Source organism: Acartia tonsa, chromosome 12, assembly GCF_053477335.1.
Source record: "Acartia tonsa isolate MP-2025a chromosome 12, ASM5347733v1, whole genome shotgun sequence".
NCBI lineage: Eukaryota > Metazoa > Arthropoda > Copepoda > Calanoida > Acartiidae > Acartia > Acartia tonsa.
The window spans coordinates 1,841,993-1,865,945 of NC_137271.1; the positions used below are offsets into that span (position 1 = coordinate 1,841,993).

At 30.2% G+C, this 23,953-nt stretch overlaps 2 protein-coding genes across 7 annotated transcripts in view; one reads left to right on the plus strand and one right to left on the minus strand.

Annotated features, from left to right (window-relative positions):
- Nucleotides 1–5,585: 5,585 nt before the first annotated feature.
- On the plus strand, nt 5,586–7,299 carry LOC145334448 (uncharacterized). The gene has a single exon (XM_080179911.1). It carries the CDS (start codon nt 5,644–5,646, stop codon nt 7,297–7,299), a length of 1,656 nt encoding a protein of 551 aa, XP_080036037.1. The 5' UTR covers nt 5,586–5,643.
- Nucleotides 7,300–10,731: 3,432 nt separating this feature from the next.
- The window catches only part of LOC145332999 (macrophage mannose receptor 1-like), a 41,751-nt gene continuing 28,529 nt past the window's right edge, over nt 10,732–23,953 (minus strand). For 3 of the 6 annotated variants that reach the window (XM_080178125.1, XM_080178124.1, XM_080178121.1), the window contains 12 exons: nt 21,445–21,546; nt 20,927–20,991; nt 20,538–20,619; nt 20,059–20,124; nt 19,367–19,522; nt 18,723–19,274; nt 18,527–18,556; nt 17,952–18,074; nt 17,116–17,211; nt 15,887–15,948; nt 14,775–14,868; nt 10,733–11,428 (listed from right to left, as the gene is read on the minus strand). In XM_080178125.1, coding sequence (XP_080034251.1) covers nt 11,019–11,428; nt 14,775–14,868; nt 15,887–15,948; nt 17,116–17,211; nt 17,952–18,074; nt 18,527–18,556; nt 18,723–19,274; nt 19,367–19,522; nt 20,059–20,124; nt 20,538–20,619; nt 20,927–20,991; nt 21,445–21,546 — 1,838 coding nt within the window. In that variant the 3' untranslated portion in view covers nt 10,733–11,018. Of the gene's footprint in view, nt 11,429–14,774; nt 14,869–15,886; nt 15,949–17,115; nt 17,212–17,951; nt 18,075–18,526; nt 18,557–18,722; nt 19,275–19,366; nt 19,523–20,058; nt 20,125–20,537; nt 20,620–20,926; nt 20,992–21,444; nt 21,547–23,953 lie in introns of all 6 variants that reach the window. The other 3 variants (XM_080178122.1, XM_080178123.1, XM_080178126.1) reach the window with 3 other exon arrangements.

A 23,953-nucleotide genomic window follows, 5' to 3' on the forward strand; every position in this document is an offset into this window, starting at 1 on the left:
AATCATTTAATATCTAGCAGAAGACTCACTTATAGTACTGCAATATATAATTTACCATTATTTAGTATAACAGGTGTCCTCTTTAATACCATTCAAATAAACATTATGATGGTAAAAAATCGAAAGAATTAATATAAGTAGATAATTCTATTCAACATATATGTAGAAGTTATTATTACAGATTTGTAACTGATGCCACTGTAGGAATATCAAATATCTATAATTATATAACAGCATAGAATAATGGACAGTGAAAAAGAGAAGAACTCTTGTCAGATTTGTGGCAAAACATTTAGTACAGCTAGTTATAGAGACATTCATATAAGAACACATACTGGTGAGAAACCATATTCATGTGAAATTTGTTCTAAATCATTCTCTCAGTCTGGTGATAGAGTTAGACATATGAGAACACATACGGGAGAGAAACCTTATTCATGTAAAATATGTGCAAAAACGTTTTCACATTCAAATAGTAGAGATTATCATATAAGAATACATACTGGTGAGAAACCATATTCATGTGAAATATGCGGTAAATCATTTACTTCATCTCATGGTAAAGATTATCATATGAAAACACACATTGGTAAGAAACCATATTCATGTGATATATGCAGTAAATCTTTCACCACAGCTCAAAATAAAGGCAGACATATGAGAATACATGCAGGTGAGAAACAATATTCATGTGATATATGCGATAAATCTTTCACCACAGTTCAAAGTTAAGATACTCATATGAGAACTCATACTGGTGATAAACCATATTCATGTGAAATATGTCAGAAATCATTTAACCAATTAGGTACTAGAGATAATCATATGAGAACACATACAGGTGAGAAACCATATTCATGTGGGATATGTGGAGAGTCGTTCTCACAGTCTGGTAGTAAAAATAAACATATGAGAACACATATTGGTGAGAAACCATATTCATGTGAAATATGTAATGAATCATTCTCTCGACCTGACAGTAAAGATAGGCATATGAGAACACATACAGGTGAGAAACCATATTCATGTGAAATGTGCGGTAAAACATTTACTCATTCTCATAGAAAAACACATATGAAAACACATACAGGAGAGAAGTTATATTCTTGTAGTATATGTGGTAGGTCATTCTCCAGTTCAAGTAATAAAAGTAGACATATCAGAACACACATTGAAGAGAAACTATATTCATGTGATATTTGTAGTAAATCATTCACTATATCACAGTATAGAGATAAACATGAAGCAGCACACAATGACAAATATATTCACTTACAATCAACAATGAAACCTGTTTCTGTGGTAATAAAGAAACTTTCACCATCAGAAATTAAAGAACTAAGTGAAAAATGTAAAAATAATGACAATTGTACAAATATAAGTGACAAGATTATTGATATTAGGGATAACAATATTGATAATCCCGAGTTAAAGGAAGAAGACATAACAAATATTTCTAAATTAAAAACAGAAAATGCTGAAAAAGAAGTTGAAGAAGAAGATTTGGTTAAAAAATATTGGGAAGAATTTACCTCAGATTTACCTCAATCTAAGGAAGAAGAAATTCTTACTAATGATTCTCTCTCTATTAAAGAGGAGCCTGCTTTCATTGACAAAGCTCATGCAGATGTTGATTTAAAAGAAGAAGAAACTGGTGATTATCTCTATGATAGTGGTACTATTGATAAAATTGATATTGAAGACTTTAAACGTGAAGAACCTGATTTTTAGTTCCTAATCTATTTTAATATGCCTGTAAATATTTATATTTTCTAGTTTCATTTATTAAATATCATAAGCTGTAATATTCTTGTAAATTCTTCTTATATTTTTTTTTAAACATTAATATTCTTGTAAATTCTTCTTATATTTTGTTTTAAACATTAGATTATTTTTAGCAATTCAAAGCAACTTTTTGTCCTTTAAGCCGTTATTTGATTTAAATCTTATTAATTTTTATTTCAAAAGAAAGCTGTTTAGTTAACAATCTTATTTCCTTGAGAGATTTAACATTTTTCATAGTTTAATTTAATGTACTGCATTATTACACCATATTTTCTTATTCACATGATTTTCTTAAAGCCTTTTAAATATGTATAGGTACCAAATATTTGTATATTTTAATGATTTAAATTTCAGTACATACATACTTCATAACAACCTCATGATTTTTTTACTACTAAACACATTTCATTAATCCCCTCCCCTCCCTTTTTTCCCCAAGAAGGGAGAAAACAAAAAAATTTAATCAGCTAAGACCTCTGCTTCCCTCCCCTAAAGGCACTCAGTTAATTTAAGTTTTCTTCTTTATTTGATTTTATACATTACACATATGTCGTGATTTATTATTTATCTTTTTTCCTCCCCCTACATATTTTTCATTTTTCTCCTCACCTTAGCAGGGGATTCTATAAATACTAGGTACTTCTGTTATCTTACTAATTTAGTAAATGTAATACAATTAGATGTTGTGTATAATATAAATCACAAAAAAAATAATCATGATATAAAATTGAATTTCTTACAATTTTAGAATAGTTTGAAGTTCAAAATGCATTTTATGGAAAACCCCATTAACAATGCCTTTATTTTGCTTTATTTTGACAAAACACAAATTGTATTTTTTAATAATGCACAGAATATACTTTATATGTTAAAATATTATTTTTTCAGATAGAAACAATAAATGAATGAAATAAATAAGGAGTAAGAATAGGAACTGTAGATAATAGTTTAAAGTAAGGAAATAGGGGTGAGTAATATTTGTTTTAATTCTTATTTATAATGAGTTTATAGATTAGGGGATATACATTAATTAGCAAATATCCATAAATAAACAAAAAACTATTAGTGATTGGCAAAAGCTTTAGAATCAGACTGCAGAGCCCAAATTTGAATTAAGTCCCCAATAAACTTTTTTTGGGGGATTTAAAAATCAATTTTTAGTGTTGCTGTAGTCATTTTGGCCGGACCAAAAGCTTTTTTTTTACTTAGGGTAATATTGTGGCTTACAGAACATTTTTATATAATTCACTTTATATTGATACAATAAAAAAAACATTACTCTGTTCATTGGAAATATTTTTTTTTTCCAAAACAATTAATTTCATTGAAAAATCTAACATTTACAATAAAACAAATAATTCTAAAGTCTAACCAATAAGAAGTATTGTTTTATTTCAATTCTTTACAATTCAAAAAAAGAGTGTTTTCACAAAGTGACTTATTTCCAATGTAGTTAAATAATTTTTATTTAATTAAAATGAAAAGAATGAAAACCATACACATAAAAGATACATACTTTTTAAAATCATTTTAAAAAATAAGTTTGAATAATCTTATTTTATATCACATTTGTATATGAGACAAAAACTCTTGAATTCCGAATTAGAGTATTTTAAAAGTCAATAATAATAAATTTTGCAATCAAAATCTATACTTGTATATATTGTATATTTATATTAAATTATTTTTTTAAATTGTATGCCACCATTTTATTTTTATTTTCAGATATAAAGAATGGAACGAATTAAGGAAAGTAAGAACTGTGAGAGGAAAATAAAACTTTAGGTGAGTAAGTTTTGTTCATCAATACAAGGGATATACAATTAAACAAGACAATTATAATTAGAAGAACTGTGAGAGGGAAATAATACTTTAGGTGAGAAAGTTTTGTTTATCAATACAAGGGATATACAATTAAACAAGACAATTATAATTAGAAGAACTGTGAGAGGAAAATAATACTTTAGGTGAGTAAGTTTTGTTCATCAATACAAGGGATATACAATTAAACAAGACAATTATAATTAGAAGAAATGAATTAAGAACTGTGAGAGGAAAATAAAACTTTAGGTGAGTAAGTTTTGTTCATCAATACAAGGGATATACAATTATAAAAGACAATTATAATCAGAACAAAACTTATTTTGTACATGAAAAAAATTTAAATTAAAGCATACATAAACTACCTAAGTATAATATACTGTAGGACCCACAAAAAAGAATTTTTGAGTGTCTGCAGCCCATATTTCTCAATGAATTAGTTAAAGATGCATATATCCTTGTTCTCTATACATTTCCACATCAGTGAATATAAAAATATTTGTGACATCAAATAACAGCTAACATTTGAAAAATTAAGTAATATGTAAAAGTGGTTGTGCATTTATTCGGTCAACATTAAGCTAATCTGTTAAGTATATATTAGGGAGGGTTTCATTCAAGATCAAGTTATTATAAATCATAACATATGGGTATTGGGAGAAAAATGCATTTCATAAAATTTTGAAAAGTAAATTTTTATATGTAAAGATATCATTTTTTATTGTAAACTTGCTTTTCTTTCTTATTTATTTTTTAATTGTTTGAAAATATACTAATAAAAAAAACTAAAACATTTAGCAATATCAAGTTTCTCGAGCACTTTTTCCAAACTTTGGCTTTAAAAATCTCTGCTGTTAATCCATGTAGATTTTTTTACTTCCTTTTGGTGTGGAAATGTATAGAGAACGAGGAGAAGTGCATCTTTTTATAATTCATTTGAAATATGGGCTGCAGTCTCTGTACTGTGGATCTTATTGTATATTATTTCTTTAATTTAGGAGGTGAGTATTAAGATTTTTGTTCTAATATAATAATAGGAGAGTAAATCACTTATATAAGGTAAGCTTTAATAGACAACAAATTCAGATGTTCAGAGGAATGGTTATTTAAGTTTTAAAATCGTCTAACCAACAGTTAATATAAAAATATAAGAACCCTAGTCCATTAGTCCTAGTTACAACAGTCACAAAACGGGCGGGGGGCGGAGGTCTTTAGTGTTCTGGATAAGTAGGTTTGGATAGATGATTCAAAAACTGTTTAAAGACATTCTGCTTGCCTTGCTATGGCTAAAGTTAGAGTTTCTTTTCTAACTTACTTAGACAGACATACGAATGACAGGATGTGGACGTCCGTGGTGTTCTAGATTGATTGCTTGGTTAGATGATTTTCTTAAAACAATTCTTCTAGCTACACTAGAGCAAAAGTTAGAGTTATTTTTGCTCTATTAGATGGAAGGACAGACAATTGTTAAATAGTTTTTATAAATATTTAACTCAACAGGTGTGGAATTATTTCAAAGTTCTGAATATATTTATTCTAAGTAACAGCTTCCCACTTCTTTTAGAGCCAAAGATGGATTTTTTTGCTCTCTTACATGTACAGAATGAGGATGGACATTTGTCAAATAGTTTCAAATGATAACCAAAACAGGTTTGGAAATGTTTCAAATTTCTGAATATTTTCTCTTGAGTGAACAGCTTCCCTTACTCCTACTTGTCTGTTTTTGCATTCTTTATACTTAGAACTTTGGAATCCTTCTAAAGCCTAAAGACACCACAAATTTGTAACATTTTTAAATTAATCCTGAAAAATATGGGAGAATGAAATAATGGAAATTGCTGATACTAATAATGAGTAAAAGCAACCTCAACTTATTTATGGTAAACCCCTGCCATATTTATTTCTTTTGTTTTTCTCCTATATTCTACTTTACTGTATTAATATAATATTTAGCTGATTACATTTTAAATTTCAGGTTTGTGCCTGATGCCACTGTAGGAATATCAAATATCTATAATTATATAACAGCATAGAATAATGGATAGTGAAAAAGAGAAGAACTCTTGTCAGATTTGTGGCAAAACATTTAGTACAGCTAGTAATAGAGACATTCATATGAGAACTCATACTGGGGAGAAACCATTTTCGTGTGATATATGTGGTAAATCATTCGCACAGAAAGGAAATAAAGACAGTCATATGAGGAAACATACTGGTGAGAAACCATATTCATGTGATATTTGCGGTAAAACATTCTCACGATTAGATAGTAGAGATATTCATATGAGAATCCATACTGGTGAGAAACCATATTCATGTGATTTATGTGGAAAATCATACACTACAGCTCAAAGTAAAGATACTCATTTGAGAACACATAAAGGTGAAAAACCATATTCATGTAATGTTTGTAGTAAATCATTTTCACAGGCAAATAGTAGAGATACACATATTAAAACACATACTGGTGAGAAACCATATTCATGTGAAATATGTAAAAAAACATTCTCAGTCTTAAGCAATAAAAATAGACATATAAGAACCCATACTCGTATGAAACCATATTCATGTGGTATATGCTTAAAATTATTCACCACAGCTCAAAGTAAAGACACTCATATGAGAACACATACTGGTGAGAAACCATATTCATGTGATATATGTAAAAAATCATTCTCGTACTCTCGTGATAGAGATAGACATATGAGAATACATACTGGTGAGAAACCATATTCATGTGATATATGTGAAAAATCATTCTCATACTCTAGTGATAGAGATAGACATATGAGAATACATACGGGTGAAAAAGTATATTCATGTAATATATGCGAGAAATCATTCTCACGATTAGATAGTAAAGATACTCATATGAAGATACATACAGGAGAGAAACCATATTCATGTGATGTTTGTAGTGAATCATTTACTACATCTAGTAATAAAAACAGACATATGAAAACACATACAGGAGAGAAACCATATTCATGTGATGTATGTGGTAAATCATTTTCACTAAAAGGAAATAAAGACACGCATATAAGGACACATATTAATGAAAAAAAACTAGATACATCTGACAAGTGCAGTAAATCATTCCTGGATGTTAATAAACATAAGACTGTACATAAGAACACCTACAATGGTCTACTATCAACAATGAAACCTGTTTGTGTCAAGCTAAGGAAACTTTCACTTTTAGAAATAAAATCATTGTCTGAAATAAATAATAAACACAGTCTTGAAGAAACTCTTGATAAAGATCCTCTCACAATTCAGATAGATGGTAAAGCTACAAATGTTGTTGAGGAAAGTGAAAAGACTTATTATCCATGGAATTATGAAAAAAATAATGATTCCAAAACCATCATTTGTGAAAATACAAATTTTGTAGAAGAAACTAATGCATTGAAATCTTTTAGCTGTATTATTTGCAGCAAAATATTTTCTAGTATTGATCTTCTAAATATTCATAAATATGTTCATCCTTTAGTGAAAGAGAAGAGTAAGAATATTGAAGAAACTTGCAAAGAGAATTGTATCTCTGTTAAAGAGGAAGATGTTGATATTTATATAAAAGAAGAAACATCTGGTGATTATCTATCTGATAATGAAAATATTTATGAAGAATCTTATGACAATATTGATAAAATTGATATTGAAGAATTCAAACTTGAAGAACCTGATATTTAGTTTCATTATTTTATCAACCTCTTAATATAAAACTATATGTTCTTGTAAAAATTGAAAATCATTTATTTTAGTTCAAAATATTGAAAGATATTCAGTGCATTCCTTTTTTCTTTTTTTAAATAGGTAACTTTTTCTAAATGTATTAATTTTCATTAAAAAAAGTTTTAAAGTTTTTACTTAAGTACTAATAAAACAATGATTAAGTGTTCTATTTTCTTTATTTTCATACTTTGCAATATTACTCCTTGAATTCCTAATTAGAGTATTTTAAAGTCAATAATAATGTATTTTGCAATCCAAATTTATATATGTATTATGTATATATTGGATTGCATAATTATATTGTTCGAATTTGTATGCAACAATCTTATGTTTTCAGATATAAAGAATGAAATGAATTAAGGAAAGAACTGTAGCTGTAGGAGGAAAATTATACTTTAGGTGAGTAAATTTTGTTCATACAAGGGATATACAATTATATAAACAATTATTATTAAAACTTATTTTGTAAGAAGTTTAGATTTCGAGGAAGCGAAAAAAAAACTAAAACAAAACTAAAATTGAATATATTTCTTTCCAGACATTCTTCTGATAATCAATTATCATAATCATTTAACTAAATAAAATCTATGTAGTTAAATACGAATAAAAACTTTATGAGCAATACAAAAATATCTATATTTATCCATATTATATTATCTATTGTTTAGAAGGTGACTGTGTGAGTATCAAGATTTTTGTTCTGATATAATAATAGGAGAGATACGATCACTAATATATATAAAGGTAATACAAGGGTGTGCTAGACAACAAATTTAAATGTTGCTCATGTAAAACAAGACCTTGTATTTTAGATTTTTTTCAAGGATGTTTTAATATACATAAAAAGGATTTTTTTATGTCTTTTTGAAAAAAAAGGATTATAGCAGCGTTGCGATGCTGTTTGATTTTGGTGCCGCTCCGGATCCGGCTCCGGATTTGGCTCTGGCTCAGACCAAAAATCAAGAAAAACTCAACATATTTTTTTTTCCTATTTTGACTTTTGAAGGTTTTAAAAGTTCAATTTTTGATAAAAATGGACTTGAAAAACATAATAGGGGCATTTGCAAATGATAAAACAGAGTTACTAATTAAATATTCCAAAAAATCTCTTTATTTATCTAGTCCGGAGCCAGAGCCGTTTTTTAACGAAAATTACGGCTCTAGCTCCGGCTCCGGCAAAATATGGCGGCTCTTCGGCTCTTGGCTCCAGCTCCAGCTCCGCGACACTGGCTCTAGCTCATATCACTTGCATATCCCTAAAACTATGTTCTCTTAAATGTTTGTTTGTATGTGCGTAACGACATTCATACTCTGTCGTCTATAACACCTTGCTTAATGTTAAAATACACTTTTTCAGACTAACTCTAACTATAGCTCTAGTATAGCTAGTTTTACAGTTTTAAAATTGTCTAATTGAGCCTAATCAATATGGGCAGTCGGGTCTCATTATGGACATCATTATCCTGCTATTCTTATGTCCATTCGTCTGTCTAAGTAAGTCTTTGATTAAAGTAGGAATAGTAGATTTGTTCTTTTAATCTTGTAATTGTCTAATAGACAGTTAATTAAAAATGAAATAACTTTTAAAACTCAGACACTAAAAATTTGTAACATTCTAAAATGATCCTTAAAATATGGGAGAATTAACTGAATGGAAATTGGTGATACTTATGTTATTTAGTAAAAGCACCATAACCTCATTTTTCAGTGAATCCCAGTCCAACTTATTAGGGTAAGGCAGGGCTATTTAATCTGGTAATATTGAACCAGACCTTGGAAAATGTCATTTTTGACCATGATCCTGTAGAATCACAAAATACTTGACTTAATCCCTCTTACCCTACTTTTAGATTTACTACTGTATTCTATTTGACACTATTTATTTAATCTTCAGCTGATTACTTTTTAAATTTCAGATTTGTGACTGATGCCACTGTAGGAATATCAAATATCTATAATTATATAACAGCATAGAATAATGGATAGTGAAAAAGAAAAGAACTCTTGTCAGATTTGTGGCAAAACATTTAGTACAACTTATTATAGAGATATTCATATGAGAATACATGCAGGAGAGAAACCTCATTCATGTGAAATATGTGGTAAATCGTTCTCACAGTCAAGTCATAAATATACTCATATGAGATCACATACAAAAGAAAAACCATATTCATGTGATATATGTGGTAAATCGTTCTCACAGTCAAGTCATAAAACTAGACATATGAGAACACATACAAAAGAAAAACCATATTCATGTGATATATGTTATAAATCATTCACCACAGCGCAAAATAAAGATGTTCATATGAGAACTCATACAGGAGAGAAACCATATTCATGTCAAATATGTGGTAAATCATTCTCACACTCTGGCGATAAAAGTAAACATTTGAGAACACATACAGGGGAGAAACCATATTCATGCCAAATATGCGCTAAATCATTCACCACTGCTCAAAGTAAAGATTACCATATGAGAACACACATTGGAGAGAAACCATATTCATGTGAAATATGTCGTAAATCGTTCACTTCATCAAAGTATAGAGATAAACATGAGAAAGCACACAATGCCAAATATATTCACTTACAATCAACAATGAAACCTGTTTGTGTGATGATAAAAAAATTATCACCATCAGAAATAAAACAACTGAGTGAGAAATGCATTAAAAACAATGGAAATAATATAAGTGATAATGCTATCAATATTAGTGACAATAATATTGATAATACTGAGCTAAAGGAAGAGGACACAAATAATATTTCTCAAGCAAAAACTGAAAATGCTAAGATAGAAGTTGAAGAAGAAGATTTGGTTAAAAAATATTGTGAAGAATTTACCTCAGATTTACCTCAAACTAAGGAAGAAGAAACTCTTGCTAATGATTCTCTCTCTATTAAAGAGGAGCCTGCTTTCATTGACAAAGCTTATGCAGATGTTAATGTAAAAGAAGAAACTGGTGATTATCTCTATGATAGTGACCATATTGATAAAATTGACATTGAAGAGTTTAAACTTGAAGATCCTGATGTATAGTTCCTAATATATTTTAATATGCCTGTAAATATTTCTATTTTGTTCATTAATTAAGTATTATAAACTGTAATATCTATTCTTGTAAATTTTTGTTATAATGTTTTTTTTTTTAAATTTTTACCACGTTATAAAAGCAACTTCTTGGTCTTTAGGCCATTATTATAAATCTTATTAATCTTTATTATAATTGAGTCTGATTTTATAACTACAATTTTTTACAAATACATTTTGTGTAACTTACATTTGATACAAAGTTTGCCTTGTATTTTTTAATAATACCTTATACTTTATACCTATGTTAAAATATTATTTTTTTCAGATAAACACAAAATGTAATACTTAAGTTTATTATTTAGATTAATTTTAGTTGAAAATGAAAACAATTACAGAAAACATAATATTAACAAATCATTAAATTTAAATTAATACTATATAGCTAGTCAAGACTGTAAGTCAAGATAAAGATTCCAACACCCTGGTAACAGTGTATGTCTATTTTGTCAAACTTAAATGATAATGCTAATAAAAGAAAATCCCAAATGTGATAATCATGCTCTATTTAGTACACATTAAATGATAATAAACAAGTAACGATTATCAATATGAAGTTATTAGTAATTAATAATTTTGATTATCAGTTGCTGCCACAATACCTTGCAGTACACGTTGGTGTGTTCTCAAGATAATACACAAAGTATGTGCCACAATTGGTCACCTTTCCTTGATTTGATACAGCACAATCATTAGCACTACCATAATCCATATCAAAACAGATCTTGATATCTGCACTTTCACCATTTCTATCTGGCAATTCAGAATTTGACCAACCAGCACGATACGCTCCACAATGATCTTGACCAGGGGCTAAAGGTGCTAGCCTAGTTCCTGCTGGTTGTTTGAACCTGTACCAACCCGCCATTCTCCAGTCTGGACTTGTTCTATTTAAAACATCAATGTTATCACAGAATTTTTGACCTCCTGCATTACTGACACTTCTGGCGCTCTCATCCAAAATACTGTAGTTTAAACATTCATCTCTAACTTCTAAATAGGATAAATTTTGTTGCAGTTACTATTACATTACTAAGGAATATTAGTTAAAGGGGGGGGGGGGGTGGTAAATGTGGTGACTCGTGCCATGACATACCAGCATTTTCACGACATACCAGCAATTTTATTTTGGGTGCTATTCCCTTAGTTTTAGAGATAATTGGGTAAAATCTTTTTGGTTGTGTCACTAATTATCCCAAGTTTTGGTATCTTTCTTTCTCTCTCTCTTTCTCTCTCTCTCTCTCTCTCTATCTCTCTCTCTCTCTCTCTGTTTCTCTCTCTCTCTCTCTCTCTCTCTCTCTCTCTCTCTCTCTCTCTCTCTCTCTCTCTCTCTCTCTCTCTGTTCCAAAGTTGCTATTAACTATTTCCCTCTCTAGCATTTATAGTTATATTCAAGAAAAAATATCTAAAATTTAGAAAATTAAATGAGCCCCTATTTTACTATGCTCCTAGCCTCGCCCTCTAATGGTTTCTTCGTAATATGGGATAATAATATAATCCCCCCTTACCTTACCACCTTTAATTTCAACTTTAGTCAAAATGAGAAGAAAATTTCTGGCGTCTAACTTTGAAAACAGCTAAAAAAAACATATTTTCCATAAAATTTTGATGACTTACTAGTGCCCAACAACAGACCGACGTACTATAAAATTTAATTATCTTTAATTATCTGCGAATACTTTCTAATATGTTGTGAAGCATCATGATATAATTACTAAGGTGAATAATTTGTAATTTTCTGAGATCCTTATTGCTCAAAAGTTAACAAAAAATTTATATTATTAAAAAAGTTTAATATTATTCACCAGAGCTTGATCTTTAAATCGTTTATAGGTGATTTAAACTTATTATAGTTATTTTTAAAATAAATTATATATTAATGTTTTATATAAAATACCATACTGACACGGCATTTTATATAAAATACCTTACTGTTGCGGATCGATATTTTAGTGAGTGCGCAAGCGATCTAAAAACACCGTGCCAAAAATCTTTTAAAAATCAATGTTTTATAGGTGCGCTGTGGCTCACCATCAGCGCACCTACGGTTCACCTCTGAATCGCCCCGATTCAGCGCACCATAAAAACGATTTAAAGATCAAGCTCTGTTCTTGGGCATTTAACTGGGCAAGTTGGACAAGTCAGACTTGGACAGTTTGGGCAGGTTGGGCAAGCTGCAACATATACAGGTGGACAAAGGGGCGAAGGTATATATTAAGAAATACTATATACAATATTTTTTGTTTGTTTGAAATAATATTTATCATTCTTGCAACTGTTGTTTAGTTGAAGGTTAAATTTAAGGAGTGCTAAGAACATTTTATAAAAGTTATCTATGATCAGAGATTTAAATCAAGTCCACTCATTGGTTAGCAGAATAGTTTTATAGTATAGAAATATAAATATAACTTTTTCAAGGACCTAAAATTCTGCAGACGAGAAAGAATTTATTAAACATCTACCTAAAGTGTTAGGAAGTCCTTGTGTTTGGTTGTCTAAATTAAACTTATCATATTTGGACCTTTTTTCTTCGGATTTTCAATTAACTATCTTAGCTTTCATATGCCAGAATATTTATTAATAGCTCCTATCTTGTACAGTTTCCATGGATATTAAATGAAAAACTATAAGATAAAACCCAGTTTGTCTTAGCCCTGAGGGATTGAAAGCAAAGGCTAACAAAACCAATACTAGGTTAATGGTTTTTATTTTGATATTTGTGGCAAATTGTCTTTAATTCAATACCATGCATGATTTTTCCATGTGGCTGAGAACTGGATCTAATCCAGCGGATATTAATCGGTTTAGGAGCCATAATGGAAAACAATTTTAAGACAGTAATCTTATTTCATTTCCAAAGGCAAAGGTTTCCAGATAACTAATCTTGTTTAAAGGGAGGAGTAGGTTGTGTTGAAATTTCATTAAGGTGTGAGTTTTAAGGCTTAAAAATAGTAGTAGAACGGTAATATTCACTAAATATGTGTATTTCTTATTGAAAAGAACAAAAGACAAAATTTTTTTTTTAAAAAGTGACTTAAATTTTTTATCGTTCTACTACTGTTTTTAACTTAAAACTCACAACCTTTACAGATTTTTAGCGAAACCTACTCCTCCCTTTTTAGTTTGTAGGACTGTAACATAAATGATCGAGTTTTGATGAAATGTTTGGTCGGATTTTCAAATGTTAAGATTCTGGATTTGAGTTGCAACCATGATATTACAGCTTCAGGTAAGAAGTGGCAATTATGATATTACAGCTTCAGGTAAGAAGTGGCAACCATGATATTACAGCTACAGGTAAGATGTGACAACCATGATATAACAGCAACAGGTAATAAGTGGCAACCATGTTATTACAGCTAAGGTAAGAAGTGGCAACCATGATATTACAGCTACAGGTAAGAAGTGGCACTATTGTGACATAAATGATCGAGTTTTGACGAAATGTTTGGTCGGATTTTCAAATGAAAGATTCTGGATTTAAGTGACAACCATGATATTATAGCTACAGGTAACTGTTACAGAGATTTAATGGGCAACTTATTAAATGTATAAGTATAGATGTATAAACCAGACAACTATTTGGCCAAGTGGTTGGGACCTTTTTTTTTTTTTGTCTGCAAGCGAATTGTTTTTTGTAGCAACTCCCATTACATCTGTAGATTTAGAGTTTTGATGCAATAACAAAAGGGGGGGTGGGGATATTAACATGTATTTTAATTCAAATCAAAATAGTTTTACTAATGACTTTAGGGTAGCAGGTATAACTATATAAGTTAGAACTTCTTGTACCGTTTTTTTATTTCTTGGAGGCCTGGTGCTGCTTAGCCAGTAGATATATTAGATGGTTAAAATCAAAGAGAGAGAGAGGGGACAATGGGCTGTTTATTACACTAGTCCCTAATGTTTTATATTAACGTTTTCTTATTAGTTGGCTTTTCAACTTTGGGGACTATAGTGAATTTTGATTGGTTAGATCATTAGGTTGTGTATCCAAAAGTTTCAACCAATAACTTTAATCTAATGGAGGAGTCTTTTTTTATCATCATTGGGGATGTACATCAATTTATCGGCCATTGTCTTATTCCATTTGCCCCCCCCCCCCCCCAAATATTATTTAAGATTTATTTCACCTTTTTTTATACCTTTTACCTGGTATCAATATAAGGCAAAGGGCGTCCAAGCTTTTATATTTAGGGGAGTTTAAATTTGCAATGGTGGGGGGGGGGGGGGGTAAAATAGCGCGCGAAGATTGCTTGATTTTGTTATCCCCCCAAATTATTACCCCAGGGATAAAATTTGATTGTGGGGGGTTAATTACTACCATAAAAAAATTTACTTATGTTGTTACTTGTAGTCTTACAAACAGCTGTATTAACACCTTTCTTCAAACAGTCAATATCATTCATTTTCCATCCACATTCTTTCCATAACTAAAACAAAAAAGTACAATGAAAATCACATAAAACCTTTTTAGTTTTGTTAGGAATAGTTTTTTTCGTTTTTTTTCTTAAATATTGATCATGTTGGAATTGGTATTTCAAATATTCTTTATTTGGAAACATATTCCCGCAGTGCAGTATTACAAAAAATTAATACATAATTTTGTTTTATTTTAAGCAAAAATGTATGAATTGCAATTTTCCTTATCTATAATACAAAGTAGCTTGATGTCTGTCCGTCTGACCGTCTGTCCGTCTGTCTGTCCGTCCGTCCCTTAAGATCTCGGTAACCACTGAACCGATCAGATTCTACTTTTCAGGGAATATACCTACTGGTCCTGTGGTGGTTTTAGGCTATTTTCTTGGGGGGTGGGACACCCCCAACCCCCCCCCCCCCCCAAAAAAAAAAACCACCCACCAAAGATTTTTTTTACACTTTTTGTAAAATCTCAGTAACTGTTGATCAAATTGGGCTCAACCCTTCTGGGAATATACCTACTGGTCCTCTGGTGGTTTTTAGCTATTTTCTTGGGAGGTGGGACACCCCAACCCCCCAAAAAATAAAAAATCCCCACTTCCAAAATTTTTAGTTTTTTAAAATTTTTGTAAACAAAAACCAGTAATTGGGGTGGGGGAACCCCACTGCAACATGGGGCGAAGCCCCACGAATCCCCCCCCCCCCAAAAAAAAATTTAAATATTTTTTTTAAATTTTAATTTTTGTGTATGCGAATAACCTAGGTTTAATTTTTACGAATTGAAATTTTTGTAATCACGGTAAACAACCTGGGTTTAATTTGTACAAATTAAAATTTTTGTGCATAAAACGCACAAGCTGGGTTTAATTTTAACACAGAGTAATTAAACAAAAAATAATTTTTTTTTAATATTTCTATTTAGGAGGGTTGACTTCCCATTACTTCATAGGGCGAAGCCCCTAGAGGCTAGGGGCGAAGCCGCTAGTTTTTTATATTACAACAAAATAAATTTTCTAATAGAACAATTCTTACCACCAAGCAGTGTTCATCATCGTGATTATTTGCTTCACCAGGACACCAATTGAAATAGGTTACTGAAAAAAAAACTATGTACATATTATATATCCACAGAAAATATCACCTTCTTAAGAAAATAAATAAAGTAGCTGTTCAAAATTAGTATTTTTTCTAAACCAAATTAAATGTTGAAAAATCTCCTAAATTTTTTTTTGAAAAAATCGCCTAATTTTGTTATAAAAATCATTAGTATGTTTCTGAAGATTGTGAAAGCATGAAACTTTAAGTTAAAGATAAATAAAATTGAAGTGAAAATGTATTGACAAGCAAAAGGGCTTTGTTTAAAATCTCTTATGGAATTATTTGTGGTATATGTAAAGTTATAAATATTATTGCAAATAAAATCGTAGTCTGTTTTGAACCTGAGCTTACTTGTTTAATCTTATATATTTTTGTTGAATTAGTATTTTGGATCATAGTGACAATTAAAATTTATTTATTTATGTTGTTGCAAACACATACACTTATAGCAATGCCGTGCTTTTTAAATACACGAAAAGAGCAAAGCGTCTTTATAAAGTTGAAATTTCATAAACTATTTCTTTTATATATTTTGTATTTGAATGTTTATTATGTTTAATGATTATTAAATCTGTTTTTTATTTTGCAGCCTATTAATTTAAAGGTTAACACTTTTTATAAAGTAATTCCTTATTAATCAGGTTTTCATTTTTGATTTTTAGTAATAGGTTAGGTCATCCATCTGTCTGTCTGTCCGGCCGTCTGTCTGTCCGGCCCTTAAGATATTGGTAACCACGGAACCGATTGGATTTTACTCTTCAGGGTTTTAAGCTATTTTCTTGGGGGATGGGACACCCCCAACCCCCCAACCCCCATTTTTTTTTCTTTTTTTTACTGGAGATTTCCTAGGTCCTTTTTTTTGCTGAAGATTCTTTTATGAATTTCCTCTTGGGGCAAAGCCCCTTGAGGCTAGGGGCGAAGCCGCTAGTATATATATATATTCTTTTAACATAAACAATGCAAACTAGATTATTGAATATTGGCTATTCCTGTTGATTTGTAGGCCTTTTTCTTGTAGGTTACAAATGTGATGAAAATTTTTACTGTTGGAAATATTCAATCCCAGTAACATTTTACCGTGAACTGCTAAAGATTGCTAGTTTCAATGCTGGTTTTCTGTTATTTTGCAAAAAAGACCCAACAAGAACTCATAGAAAATATACCAGGACATCCATTTGACCATTTCCAACTCCCTTCAGAATCAGCATCAGTTCCAGCAATCCATGCTTCCCATTGAACACTACTTTTAGTAAGCAGATCTAATAATAGTTTAGAATATAGTTAAAGTTTTGTTTGCCTTTGATAAAGTATTATAAAAGGACTTTAATATTAATCAGAAATACATTTCAATCTTAAAAATGGTGAACTCTACTTCTATCTAGCAGATCTAATAATAGTATAGAATAGAAGCTGTTTGTTCTCTTTTATGTAATGTACTAGCGGCTACACCCCTAGAGGCCTCTAGTGGCACTTTAAATGTTTGGTGTTTTAAAACAAAAAATATGATACCTTGCAATGTTGCGAAAGAGTCTCTATCAAATTTCTACGATACTTTGCAATGTTACGTAGGAGTCTCTATTTCGATTTATTGTGATTTCTCTTGGGAGGGTGGTGGTACCCTCCCCCAAAATAGTTATAAACCTTCCTGGGACCTATGAGAAGCAACCCTGTTAAGGAGAACCTGATTGGTTCAGCGGTTAGTGAGATCCTTTGGTACAAACATACACAAAGACAAACACACATCGTGTTACTTAATATAAGGATTATATATATATCTTTATTATCTAGCAGAAGCACATTTTAATCTTTAGAAATAATGTAATAAAGAATTTGATGAAAGATAGATTGTTCTTGGATTCTATTTAAAAAATTAATCAAATAATAAAGATTAAAACTACTTCCTTGCTGAGCCCCCAACATTCTTAGAAATATCTAAACTAACTTCTTAGGTTCGAATTTAAACAGACTAATTATTTTATACATGGCTAGATTTTTATACCTTTGACAAAATTCATTTCTTGGCTTGTATGTATTATGGCCAATTCAGCTCCTTCAGATTCACATGTTGCCTTGGCATGAAACTGGTCTTTGAATGAATCTGTAAATACTTTGTAGCAAAACCCTAAATAAATTTAGTCATGAAACCAGTCTTTGAATGACTCTGTTAACACCTAGAAGCAATTTCCTAAATAAATGTAGTTGATTTAGTATGTTTAGAGTTAATCTTAAAGCATATTAGTGTTATTTAAAATTTTTATTTGAAGTTATTTTGCATCATAAACGCATAAAGTAGGTGAAAGCATTAAAGTTTTTAGTCAGGCCTAGCTATTCTAACAATCAATTCTACAAAAAATCACGAAACCTTTGAAAGTATGGTGGGGGTATATTTTTTTCTCTCATGTAACTGAAGAGGGGTGGGTAAAAAGGGGAGGAAAAGGGGAAGGGGGTTGTGGGGAAATTTTCCTTTAGAATTGTTTGTCAGAATATCATTCCCTTTTCCCTGGTTTTTAGCAAATACTTAACATAGCTACATAAGAAAATATTATTAGGAACAAAATTAACATATTACTTTACCATTGTAACTAGACCATCCAATTTTACAAGCTAAAACAAGAAAAATCACAGGTTAAAATTAAATTATAAAGATATTGTAATTAATGAAATCTTGATTCAAAATTATTTTGAAGAGTTAAAGAAAAAGCAAAAATGTTTCAAAATACTTCTAAAATTAGAATAAAAAAATAATCAAAAGTATAAGAAAATATATTACCTTTGCAGTTTGAGCAACTAATTGCTGGACAAACTATGTTAGGACAAACTGGTACTGTAGTTGTTACTGTAGTATCTGTAGTAGGAGTTGTTACTGTAGTATCTGTAGTAGGAGTTGTTACTGTAGTATCTGTAGTAGGAGTTGTTACTGTAGTATCTGTAGTAGGAGTTGTTACTGTAGTATCTGTAGTAGGAGTTGTTACTGTAGTATCTGTAGTAGGAGTTGTTACTGTAGTATCTGTAGTAGGAGTTGTTACTGTAGTATCTGTAGTAGGAGTTGTTACTGTAGTATCTGTAGTAGGAGTTGTTACTGTAGTATCTGTAGTAGGAGTTGTTACTGTAGTATCTGTAGTAGGAGTTGTTACTGTAGTATCTGTAGTAGGAGTTGTTACTGTAGTATCTGTAGTAGGAGTTGTTACTGTAGTATCTGTAGTGGGAGGTGTTACTGTAGAAGGAGGTGGACATGTTACTGGTGGAGGACATGTGGTTGGAGTCATCATTGTCGGTGAATTACAGTTTTTTATACCAAATCTTGAATGCTTACGTCCGTTTGCTATAAAAAAGGAAGTTTTTTTAGTTTCATTGGTTAAATTATAATAAAAAATTTGCACATATGTCTAGTATTTTTCACATTGAAAAATTTACCTTTTTTGAAGACAATTAGTGTGCATTTCTGAGATTTATCATTGTATTGCCACAGTAAACACTGTGTCTCTGCTTCGCAGGCTTCAGAACAATTTTTGGCTAATTTCTGCTTTATAATTTTTGGTTTAATATAACCATAAACCTCACAATTAGAATCTAAAAAAACACTTGTAATTAATATTTTTAATATGTTGAAAAGCTAAATCAATCTTATATAGTTTTTAACAACAAATCATTTTTTAATTTTAAAGGGATAGTTGCACGAAGTGCATTTAAAGAGTTAAGGTACTTTAAGTAGTGAACTTTAATATGTCTTAGTAGAATATATTAGGCATTGGATAGATATGATTATGTGTAAACAAATTTTTAATCAGTCATATCGCTAGTTGAATTAGAATTAATATTTGCGATATGATCCCAAAGGTGTGAGATTTGGACAATATTTTGGTAGCGAGCTCTGTATACCTGTTGCATCATAATTAGACCATCCTTCAAGAAATGAATTTCCAAAACAAATGAAAAAAAAAGAATCTTAACCTCAATTTTATGTCTTGTGTACACTTTGGTTTAAATTGCAATTACTGTTTTTAACCAGATTATGACAATTAAAAATTACAGAAACAGTTGTGTATGCTGTTTTAATTGATACAAGATATTAAAATTCAACTGATATTATATATAATATATCTTACTCGCAGTTGTAGTTGTAGTTGTTGTAGTTGTAGTTGTAATCAAAGTTGTCATGCTTGTTGATACACCTTAAAATAAAAACAGGTTTGTAATTGTGAGAGGATAACACCAACAAGAAAGTAAGAGAAAGCAAAAGTACTGAGCAGAAATTTTAATTTTCTAAAAATTAATTCATTTAATGTATTATTGAAATGAAACAAATGGTTTTTGCTTCCTTGTTCCTTTTATTTAGTCTTTTAATAAAGAAATCTGTAATTAAATTAAAGCAGATGCAAAGTCCCAAATGACTAGGCAAAGTAACATGAGGATCATCAGTCTATTTATTTTTGCCAAATAAAATTTTAGAAACGAGAAAAAACCCTCTAAAATAATAAAAATCTTAGGCTAATGTATTTAGGCTGGAGCTGCTAGTCTAGAATTTTTATCTTTTATCCAAAATCAATAGATACATTTTTCTAGAAACTACAGCATAGTAAAATACCTGGCATCTCACATACAGCTGACATCCCTGGTTTCCAGTTACAAGGTGCATCATTCCATCTATAGCCCGTTTTTTTCCACCACTGTAAATTTAAAATGAAATTTTGGGTAATATTGAAAGTATTAATTTTTCAATTTTAAAAAAATTTCAAATTTTAGATATGTTGATATAAAAATCATATAAAAGTAAATAAAATTTTGTAGTTTTTTCTGCATTGCATAATAGACAACATTCCATGGAAATCAAAATGAAAAATTATAAGATTGAAACCAGAAACTGGGATTAATTTTATGATTTTTATTTTCATATTGGTAGAAAATTGTCTGTATTACAATAATGTTTCAGTTTCAAAGCAATATTCAAAAATTTTTACAAAAGAAGAGTCTTACGTGGATACAGTCTTCATTCCCATTGTAATTATCTGGTTGACCATTAAGCCAAGCTGTAAATGTAACTGAAAAGAAATTCAATTTAACTATTGCATGCTGATTCCTATAACAATTAGTTTTGCAACAAATTAGCTTAAAATTTTGTTCAGACTTATGCATTATTATCCTGCTTATTCAGTTCTGACAGTCTACAAGTGATAATGTTTTTTTTGTCCTTGCGTTTCAGAGCTTTGCTTTTTGGATTTTTATGTCATCCTTATTTTAATCCAGATCTCAAAATGCCATGAAATTTTTTTTTTTAATTTTACCCCAAAAAAAGTTGTGGGGGAAGGGTTAAAGGTAGGGGAAGGGTAAATTTTATATAGGGGGGGAGAAATAAAAAAAATCGTTTGGGGAGGGGGGTTAATAACCCATTTATCCCCCCCCTTGGACGTCCTTGGTTTTAACTGCTAGTAGAATAGCTTAAAACCCAAACAAATAGTATACACATATTTATTTATATTTATTGGTAAATTTACCTTCAGATCCATCAAGCCAAACAAAGAAATCCTCTCTTTCTACGTCGTTCGCTCCCATCCAAAATCCCGTTTCCTCATTCTCATCAACTTTTTTTATGAGATCTAAATATGAATTAATGTCTGTCTAGAGGAAATGTGATTTTCTTGGCTCCTATTCAAGATACACAGCTGAAGTCAACATACACATTTTTATATTGAACCCTTAATAATTGGAGGGGTTTAGGCTATTTTAATATGTTCATCCTGACAGGTAAGGATGCCAGCAAACCTGACAGGGTTATACAGATAAAGAGCATAAAATATTTTTTTACCTTAACACAGAATTTTTTAGGCCAAAGTACTAAAATATCCTATAGTAGTAAAAAACAAAATAAAAATAGGCATTAAAGCTGTTTTAGATTTTTAATTAAAAAAAGACCTAACAAGTATGACAACATCCATAAGTAGCGAAGCACAAATTTCGTGGATGGGACTGACGGTCATTGTTGTTTTCTTCAAACGACGGGAAATTTAATTTTGATATCTTTAACTGAAAAAAATTTGAAAATCGATTAATAAACACCAAAGATATGGGGGAAAATGTAAAAAATAAAAAAATAGCCAAAAACCTGCAAAAAGGCAGTCTGACCGTCATTGTTGATTTCTTCAAATAAGCGGAAATTTAATTTTGATATCTTTAACTGAAAAAATTTTGAAAATCGGTCCATAAACACCAAAGATATGGGGGAAAATGTAAAAAAATATAAAAATAGCCAAAAACCTGCAAAAAGGCAGTCTGACCGTCATTGTTGTTTTCTTCAAACAAAAAGAAATTTAATTTTGATATCTTTAACTGAAAAAAGTTTGAAAATCGGACCATAAACACCAAAGATATGGGGGAAAATGTAAAAGATATAAAAATAGCCAAAAACCTGCAAAAAGGCAGTCTGACAGTCATTGTTGTTTTCTTCAAACGACGAAAAATTTAATTTTGATATATCTAACTGAAAAAATTTTGAAAATCGGACCATAAACACCAAAGATATGAGGAAAAATGTGGAAAATAAAAAAATAGCCTAAAACCTGCTAAAAAGCCGTCCGACCGCCATTGATGTTTTATAGTTAATTGTGCTCCTTAATGATGGGAATGTTGTCAAAAAATTTCAGCTTTCTATCTTTTATAGGAGCTGAGTAAATCCCATTTCCCCCATAGCGTTACGGACTGACGGACGGACTGACGGACGGACAAAGTGAATTATAGAGTAGCTTCGCTACTAAAAACTAAAGATGTTAGAGAAAAGGGTGAAGTAAGCTAAATTTTACTCTGACTTACTTATAGTTGAAAATTCTTTTTCAAACATACGATATGCACTTGACTGTTATGGGTTAAAGTGATTGTGAATTTATTTTTTCAAAATGCATTTTCGTTTACCTTTTCTTATTTTTTAAGTAATTTTCATAGAAAAATGCCTTAATAGTTCAACAAAATTAGAAAAAAATCAGTTTAAAATGCCGAGATTATTTCCACATATTAAACATTAAAATTTGAGCAACAATTAAACTATGAGAAAATAAGCCATTTCTTCACTCACAGATAAAAATAAAAAAATCAATACTTAGGAAATATTTTTGTAATACATCTCTATTAATATTTGTCTTTGAACTTTCTTTAAAATGTTATGAAAAAGTTTGGTTTATTTTATAAAATCACTAACCAAATTTTGGTATGTTTGAGTCGGTATAAAGACAATAGAAAAATTGTTTAAATCCCTAGAAAGAATGATATTTAAGAATTAAATTGTTTAAATAGAATAAATATTATTTGCTGGACATATCCAGCAAAAAATTTAGCAGTCCATAATATTTACATAAAAATATTCATTTTATTTTTTTACAAATCATCTGAAATAAGTTTTGTTAAATACCTCCCATTATACGCACACACACACCACGTAGTCACACTAATACACACTACTCACACACTCACTAAGCTACCAAGGTAGGTAGAGTTATGGAGAGAGCAATTGAGGAGAGAGAGAGAGAGAAGAGAGAGAGAGAGAGAGAGAGAGAGAGAGAGAGAGAGAGAGAGAGAGAGAGAGAGAGAGAGAGAGAGAGAGAGAGAGAGAGAGAGAGAGAGAGAGAGGAGAGATGGATAGATAGATAGATAGAGAGATTAAAATGTTTTAATATCTATCTATTCCAATCATAAGGGATAAGTTAATATAAGATAAAAATTATATTCTCAACCAAAACCAATTATAGCTAGTATGATAGACAGCTTTCTGAAGATATTAAAGTAGACAAATTTAAGATTAAAGGCAGTTTTGATAGCCCTGAGAGGTCGTAGGATCGAGCTAACAAAACAGGTATTAATTTTATAATTTTATTATAATATTCAAACAAAATTGTCTGTAATTTGATGCTATACATTTTTTTCAGTAAGGCCGAGAACCGGTTTTTATCTAGCAGATATTAATCGGTTTCAAAGCCATTTTGGAAAGTCTGTTATCTATAATATTTTTTTTATGTG

Excerpts from the sequence above, each read along its gene's own strand:
- LOC145334448 (XM_080179911.1), top strand. The coding sequence starts at position 5,644 with ATGGATAGTGAAAAAGAGAAGAACTCTTGTCAGATTTGTGGCAAAACA.